Source organism: Diachasmimorpha longicaudata, chromosome 7 (assembly GCF_034640455.1).
Source record: "Diachasmimorpha longicaudata isolate KC_UGA_2023 chromosome 7, iyDiaLong2, whole genome shotgun sequence".
NCBI classification, from domain to species: domain Eukaryota; kingdom Metazoa; phylum Arthropoda; class Insecta; order Hymenoptera; family Braconidae; genus Diachasmimorpha; species Diachasmimorpha longicaudata.
This window is the reverse complement of record NC_087231.1, coordinates 1-8,571: the sequence shown is the minus strand read 5'-3', so window position 1 is coordinate 8,571 and position 8,571 is coordinate 1. Positions and strand designations below refer to the sequence as shown.

The 8,571-nt window shown below is 45.4% G+C and overlaps 1 protein-coding gene across 1 annotated transcript; it reads right to left on the bottom strand.

Moving 5' to 3' along the window:
• Positions 1-398: 398 nt before the first annotated feature.
• LOC135164385 (uncharacterized) lies at positions 399-1,103 on the bottom strand. Its single transcript, XM_064124662.1, has 2 exons — positions 810-1,103; positions 399-623 (listed from the first exon to the last, which is right to left on the bottom strand). Exons 1-2 carry the CDS (start codon positions 975-977, stop codon positions 405-407), a joined length of 387 nt encoding a protein of 128 aa, XP_063980732.1. The 5' UTR covers positions 978-1,103; the 3' UTR covers positions 399-404.
• Positions 1,104-8,571: the final 7,468 nt, after the last annotated feature.

Sequence of the window (8,571 nt, the reverse complement as noted above, 5' to 3'; positions counted from 1 at the left end):
CTAGTCTGCATGGCGATGTGCTTTTTCCAGCTGAGCTTCTCGTCGAGCCAAATACCTAAGTATTTGACCTCACTCGAGAATTTCAGCATTGTGTTGTAAATGGAGGGAGCCTTAACAGCACCCCTCCTTCTACGTGTGAAGTGCACCATCTCCGTTTTGCCTGGGTTTACCCTTAGGCCCTTCGATGTGCACCACTGCTGAACATAGTCCAGCGCCTTTTGCATCTTGCTGTGCAGCATGCTCGTGTTCCTGCTAGTTACCAGCAGTGCCACATCATCCGCATATGCGACTGTCCTTACCCCAAGAAAATATTTATTGTAAAAATTTTATTTTAAAAAACCTTAATCGATATTACATTTTTAAAAATTTTTTTTTTTAATTTATTAGGGGGGGGGGCAGTGGCCTCAGTCCCACTGTTCAAGGGACCAGTCCTCCTGGGTCAGGTCGGGCTGGGCGGGCTCGTCCCCGAAGAGGACCCTGCGCGCACAGGCATCCTCCACGTCGTACAGGGTGAGCACCTGCTCACCCTCGGCCTCCAACTCCCGCGCCTCGCGCCTCAGAGCGCGGATCCAGTGGGCTCTTGGGGTGTCCGGTCCGACACCTCCCTCCCAGCGAGCTCCACACTGAAATAGAAAAAAACACATTAATATTAATAGGAAAAAATATTTATAGGAAAATGAGGAAGGAAGGGGGTATTTTAGGAGAGGAATAGACCGATGGGAATGAGAGGAATAGGATAGAGGGGATAAAGGGAATAGAGAGAGAGAGAGAGGGAGAGAGAGAGAGAGAGAGAGAGAGACCAAACTCACCAGGTAGGCCTCATCCTCCGAATCCGCCAACCATTTGGCGGCCCTGTCATGGAGATCCTGGATGGCGAAAATATTTTCCCCATCCAGGGTTTCGCCCTCCGTATCCTCCCAGCGCAGCCACTCGTTGGCTGCCCTGAGGTATCCCCTCTCCCTCCGTATGGCCTGCATCTGTAAAATAAAAAAAAAACACGATTAATTAAAAAATTAGATCAACAAAAACACGAAAAAATCAAAAAAAAACTAACACAAACAAAAAAGAATTTAAAAACTGAAAACTAAAACAAGCGAAAAAATCAAAAACTAATACAAAAACGAACGAAAAAAATACGCGGATTTGAGAGAAAAAAAAACGCGAAACTTATACCCCGCACCAAGAAGATATTCAAAAATATTAAAAAACACACGAGAAAACATAGAAAATGAAGCACGGACGCGAAAAACTGGAAATTAAAAACGCGAAACACATATCAAAAACCGCGAGAAAAACGACATAAACCATAAACCGCGAAACCCAACGAAAAACATGCAAAAAATAAATATTCAAAAACTTACCTCGCGGGCCAAGTGCTCCTGGCACGTTCCTTGACAGGTGACTTTCACCATTTTTTTTTTTTTTTATTAAAAAAACACAAAAAAACACAAAAACGGAACGAGACTCTAGTCCTCGGGGATGGTGATGGTGAAAGAGGGCGAGTAGTGGAACCTCACGGTTTATATAACTTCTGCCCCACTATTCGCCCTCAACCCTCTAAACCGTAAGTTAGAGGGAGATGGGGGTAAGGATTTATGTAGGAAAGACGAGGAAAAAGTCAAAATTGTTCTCTAAACCCTCTAAACAACGAGAAGGAAAGAGACAATAAACGAAAGACTGCAGGACGCCGACGAAGAAGCAGCGAGAGAGAAATTTCTCCTAGCTTCTACGAGAAAAATAAGGGCTGGGGACAGGAGAGGGAATATTGGGTCTTGCCTAGCAATAAAAAAAAGTCAAGACTCACAGGTAATGCAATAAAATGTATGACTTTTATTTCAGCTATCCAAAAAAAATACAAAAATGTTTAATAAATTTTTAAGCCGAACGGTTACTGGGTGATAACGGGGTGAAATCAAGACTCTGGATGACCAATCCTTCATCATCATCATCCTCGCTTTGATCCAATTGCATCGCAATTTGATCAAGCTCTTTTTGGCGCTGCGTTGGAGCCCATCGCCCTTCGTAATCGTCCTCGCGATTCCTTTGTTCTAGATTCGCGCCCAACGCGACTAGAACGGCCTCGATTTCCTCGATAGTTTTTCGCGGTTCTGAAACAAAAAAAAACAATACAAGATTAGCTTAAGTCAATCTAATCTAAAAATTCGTATGATTGATTGATTAAGTACTTACTTGTAGGGGTTGAGGCCGCGAAATTCAATGATCCATGCTGAGCATCTTCACCCTCGCGTTCCAGGATTAAATTAATTACCGATGGAGTGCTGGGAATGATCTCGATCGATGAATCCAATTCCATCATGGGCTCAGGGATGATATCCTTCGATGTGTTGTCCTTGGATCGATTGTTTTCTGATTCGCGAGCTCTAAATTGTCTTTGTTTTTCCTTAGCTAGTTCGCGACGTTTTTCGCGAGCGATAAAGTCAGCCTTCTTTTTTTCCGCGAGTTTTAAACGTTTTTCGCGAGCCTGTATTTTTTTCCGATCCTTTTTCTTTTCAATATAGTTCACTTGATTGAATAAATCAAGATCTTGTTCTAGCATATTAATCCACAACTTTTTTTCCTCTGGGCTCACTTGCACGATTTCACTTGTTTTTTTATTATTGACTTTCAGGATTTTAGAGCCACTTTGAGTGCTACCGGCTGATTTATGGCCCAATCGTCTGGTTGAGTTTTTTTTCTTCATCTTTTCAACCGTTTGGAGGTCAAAGTCAATATTTATGACAGGGGCTGTCTTGGAAATTTCACGTCGTTGGAGTTTCACTTTTTTCACTATTTTTTCAATTGATCTTTTCTCATCACTGTTATATTGCACTACACGATCACTAATTATCTTAATTCCGTTTTGATTGGCCTTGTTTCCACCATATTTAGATTTTTTAGGTTTAAAAGTTCCAGGCTGATAACCTGATTGATAACTGGATTTTGGAGATGAGTTCATTTGACTTGATGTCATTTTGACGTAAAAAACGTAAATGCAGTAAAATGATCTCACTGGGGTCCTTGATGCATCCCTACTTTAGAGGAGGAGGGGCTAAGTTTTCCACACTTTTTTGAAGATTTGCCCTTGATGGGGGGTCCTTTGCATACCTGATGGGGGCGGATGCTCGAGTTTTCCTTTTTTTCGCCCCCCCACTTGTTTTGCATTTGTTGGCTATTGAAAGGAAAGGTCAATGATTGGCCCATTTCCTTTCTTGTAGACCAATGTCTCCTCCCCCGCAGGGAGATAATATTCTTCCTCACACGCCCTAAAAAAGTAGTACCAATAGAGTTTTTCCCCCACTCCTGCTTTGCATAATCTTGTGTGTTCTATGCAGTCGAAAAAACCATTTGACTTCGACATTTTATATAATAATACATCACTATTATGCACAATTGCTTTAGTAACCACAGCCAAAGTTTTTTCATTTTTCGCATATTTCCTTTCATTTAATAAATTCGCGATTGCAATGCTTCTCAAGGATGGAGGATTATATCTCATTTGAAAATTCGTTTCGATTTCTTTATTAGATTCTGCAGGTTCTTCATTGTAACATACTTTAAAAGTCGTACACATGTCTATGCCCTCATCTTGAGAGTGTAATCTATCCCTGCGATATCTGATATGGATTTTATTCCATATTTCACCGAGAAATTTATATTTGCATACACAAGAAGGATCAACAAGGAAATCTTCCACTTCGCATTCCAATCCTGACCCTATCGCGATTTTCCGCGCTTTTGCTGGAATGCACATGTCATCACTGTCTAGGTAATCATCATCGGTATATTTATCAACACATACGCGTACTCTTTTCTGGCGAAATTGAGGCTTTTGTCGTCCCTCATACGATTCGCGACCCGCGAGATATTTTTTAAGGGACTCTAAATCGTAACTTTCAAAGTTTTTAGACATTTTTACTATTGCAATGCCTTTTAACGAATGACAACAAACGCGTCACTCGATTTAACAAAAAAAATCGGTATAGGAAGGTTCCATGGTAAGAGTGGGGGGTGCCGCGCAACATACAAAAACCGCGAAAGTGGGGCGCATGTGTGACGCCGCCGCCGCAGAACTCCCTGCGGTGGGGGATAATGTGTGACGGTTATAGGTCTGTCATGCGTGAAGTGGGGGATTCTGTCCCCTCCACTCTCATACGTAGCGCTATAAAACGCGGGTGCTCGCGGTGGCTTTGATTCAGTCGTCCTGATTTCATGCATTCATTTTTTCAACATGGAGAGCAACAAACAAAAGGGATTCAGTGATGCTGAACAGCATGTGGTCTTGTCTCAAGTTATATCTTTGAATAGATCAGAGACAAAACAAATTCGTGTCGGCTTAAAAGTTACGTGTTTCGGTCAATTCGTCCCGGTTGTGCAATTTATGGGCGTACGCCCGAAACGCGCCATATTGTCAATGACACGAGAAGAATGGACCCTTTTTTTCAACGATTTGGATGCTGTAACCGATTACTTTGACCCTGAGAAGTTCCACCCAAAGATCAACCACAATCTACCTGCAAAGGAATTTGGGGCCATTAACGTGAAATTCCACCGCAGTTTTGAAAATCCCTGCGTGACCTTTGTTCGCAATGATGATGCAAATCAGACTCCCATAATGATGATGGGACAGAGCATCATTACATTGAAAAACAAGGCTGCATGGATTAATCAGTGGCTGGATTTCTTGGAGACATTGCCTCTCAAGGAATATAAGGAATCGCTTGTACAATCAATTAAAGGAATTGCTATGAATTATATGGATTATAATAGAATGCCTGCCACGGAGGATCTTCATCATCGCATACGCGTAAATTTCGAGGAAATTTATCTCTTGGCTCGCGATGATCTTCGACGTACAATACCCCACGAAAATCTTGGTTATTTGTATCAATTATTTGGAGAATTATTCCATAATTGTTACAATTATTTGGATAAATTCGCGGGAGGGGCTTACAGAATGCCCTCATATTGAAAAACCATACACATATGATTTTATGTACCTCATTTGTAAAATGGAACCTACGATTTTATGAAATATAAAAAAAGATAAAATTTAAACCCTATGTTTAATTATTTATTACAAAAACCCTCAACATCTTTTCAGGTATAAAAAAGACGGAAGGCAAAAAACATTTTTGATCTTTAAATAAAAAAAAAACCTTTTAAAAGGAAACAAGATGCACTAAAAGAGAGAGAAAAACATAGTCAAAAAAAAAGGAGACATCGTTGAGAATTTTTCCAACGGTCTTCCATAGAAAGGGAAAATTTATTGCCCTAAAAACCTGTAAAAAAAATCATCCATTTACTGCGCCATTCATGCCAGGGCATTGCGCAATCCTCCATCTAAAAAAAAAAAAAATAATGGGCCCAGTTTCCCTTAACACGTGAACGACATTCCATTGCATAACAATGGAATGCTTTCAGGCGTTTTGGGACCTGCCCGCATTCCTTCGTCACCCACCCACCACCCACTTCCTGTCGAACAATGAGGGGGCCCTAGAGCGGCGACGTCCTCCTCAAAGGACAATGGGGAAAACGTGTTCGGACACGTCTGGAAAAAGGGGGAAGGGGGGCGATTCCTGGAAGAAAATTCGCCAATCGTGCCCACTTACTGCTATTGTGTTTTGTACGGTTTCGTTAATTTCACTGGTTTTAAGACATGCTAAAAATCCCAAAGAAGCCAAGCTTGTATAAATACACTGCCATATTTACAAAGCTACCACTCTGAATACCACGTTTATGCCAAAAACGCCTGATATTTGGTCGAAAAAAAAAATGTTAAAAAAAAAAACGCCGCGACCAACGTACTTGACGCGGTTTTTCCTACTAACGAGCATTTAGCTTAGGAGGTTCTTTACGCTGAAGCATACTTCAGGATCACGAACTATATTGTCACAGGAGGTGTTTGTAGATTATGTGAGATAATATGTGTTTTATTCCAATCAGTTAGAATCCCACCATGGCGTAAGCCCAGAGCTGCCCAATAGTGCAACACTGGAATTAGGTGAATTTTTAACTTATACCATTGGATAATCTGGCATCCACAGATCAATAAGTCTGGCACAGTAAGGCAGCAATGATGTTTTTGTCCAGGGACACTTCCTGCACCCAAACCTATGATGTAGGACCTATATCTACCGTGAATAGCAGTCCTCATCTGATGGGGTTTTTTAGAAACCGTGCCGAATATGTTGGTCGCGGCGGTTTTTTTAAAAATTTTTTTTCGACCGAATATCAGCCGTTTGTGGCATAAACGTTGTATTGACAGTGGTGGCTTTGTAAACAAGGCCGGGTATTTATACAAGCTTAGGTTTTTTTGTTATTTTTAGCTTTTTTTGAAACTAGTGAAATGACCGAAACTGTGCAAAAAACAATGCATTGAAACGTGGACTTAGCCATTTATTCCGAAAATTATTTTTGACTTTTATGAGATTTTTAATATATTTCCAAATATATTTCAAATTTTTTTATCGAAATGAATTTCTATATTAATGTTAAGAAGTTTTCCAGCCAATTGTATTTTTTTTGAGGCCATACGAGAGCTGGAGTAATGATGAGTGAGTGGATGTTGGGGGTGGGTTTGAAGGATGAAGGGTTGTCCAATTCGGAGTTCAATCTGGAAGCCTAAGCACCTTTCCTTGTTCAGCTGTCCATACGTCGAGGATTTTTCCATTTTTAAATTGTTTTCATAGGCTAATTGTTGGTGCCGGTGTATGCCCTCTTGGTTAGCTGTACTGATGTCTTCATGAAAAGTTGGCATGTATGGGCTATTTTTGATATTTTATAAAATATATTTCAAGATTTTTCAGGTAAAGCAATTTTTATACTAATGTTAACAAGTTTCTAGTGAATTCTTTTTATTTCTTTTTCTGTGAGAAATATGTCTTTGAATATTTCTATTCATAACTTTTTATTCCTTATTCTTGAGCCCGGTAAATGAGGCTTCCCCTCGTGACCCTCGTGACCCTCGTGACCCTCGTGACCCTCGTGACCCTCGTGACCCTCGTGACCCTCGTGACCCTCGTGACCCTCGTGACCCTCGTGACCCTCGTGACCCTCGTGACCCTCGTGACCCTCGTGACCCTCGTGACCCTCGTGACCCTCGTGACCCTCGTGACCCTCGTGACCCTCGTGACCCTCGTGACCCTCGTGACCCTCGTGACCCTCGTGACCCTCGTGACCCTCGTGACCCTCGTGACCCTCGTGACCCTCGTGACCCTCGTGACCCTCGTGACCCTCGTGACCCTCGTGACCCTCGTGACCCTCGTGACCCTCGTGACCCTCGTGACCCTCGTGACCCTCGTGACCCTCGTGACCCTCGTGACCCTCGTGACCCTCGTGACCCTCGTGACCCTCGTGACCCTCGTGACCCTCGTGACCCTCGTGACCCTCGTGACCCTCGTGACCCTCGTGACCCTCGTGACCCTCGTGACCCTCGTGACCCTCGTGACCCTCGTGACCCTCGTGACCCTCGTGACCCTCGTGACCCTCGTGACCCTCGTGACCCTCGTGACCCTCGTGACCCTCGTGACCCTCGTGACCCTCGTGACCCTCGTGACCCTCGTGACCCTCGTGACCCTCGTGACCCTCGTGACCCTCGTGACCCTCGTGACCCTCGTGACCCTCGTGACCCTCGTGACCCTCGTGACCCTCGTGACCCTCGTGACCCTCGTGACCCTCGTGACCCTCGTGACCCTCGTGACCCTCGTGACCCTCGTGACCCTCGTGACCCTCGTGACCCTCGTGACCCTCGTGACCCTCGTGACCCTCGTGACCCTCGTGACCCTCGTGACCCTCGTGACCCTCGTGACCCTCGTGACCCTCGTGACCCTCGTGACCCTCGTGACCCTCGTGACCCTCGTGACCCTCGTGACCCTCGTGACCCTCGTGACCCTCGTGACCCTCGTGACCCTCGTGACCCTCGTGACCCTCGTGACCCTCGTGACCCTCGTGACCCTCGTGACCCTCGTGACCCTCGTGACCCTCGTGACCCTCGTGACCCTCGTGACCCTCGTGACCCTCGTGACCCTCGTGACCCTCGTGACCCTCGTGACCCTCGTGACCCTCGTGACCCTCGTGACCCTCGTGACCCTCGTGACCCTCGTGACCCTCGTGACCCTCGTGACCCTCGTGACCCTCGTGACCCTCGTGACCCTCGTGACCCTCGTGACCCTCGTGACCCTCGTGACCCTCGTGACCCTCGTGACCCTCGTGACCCTCGTGACCCTCGTGACCCTCGTGACCCTCGTGACCCTCGTGACCCTCGTGACCCTCGTGACCCTCGTGACCCTCGTGACCCTCGTGACCCTCGTGACCCTCGTGACCCTCGTGACCCTCGTGACCCTCGTGACCCTCGTGACCCTCGTGACCCTCGTGACCCTCGTGACCCTCGTGACCCTCGTGACCCTCGTGACCCTCGTGACCCTCGTGACCCTCGTGACCCTCGTGACCCTCGTGACCCTCGTGACCCTCGTGACCCTCGTGACCCTCGTGACCCTCGTGACCCTCGTGACCCTCGTGACCCTCGTGACCCTCGTGACCCTCGTGACCCTCGTGATATCACACGTGAGTGGT

Bases quoted from the DNA above. Each gene is read 5' to 3' on its own strand.
- LOC135164385 (XM_064124662.1), bottom strand. From the start codon at position 977: ATGCAGGCCATACGGAGGGAGAGGGGATACCTCAGGGCAGCCAACGAG. The intron at 624-809 runs GTGAGTTTGGTC...TTTCTATTTCAG, and splicing joins CGGAGGATGAGGCCTACCTG to TGTGGAGCTCGCTGGGAGGG.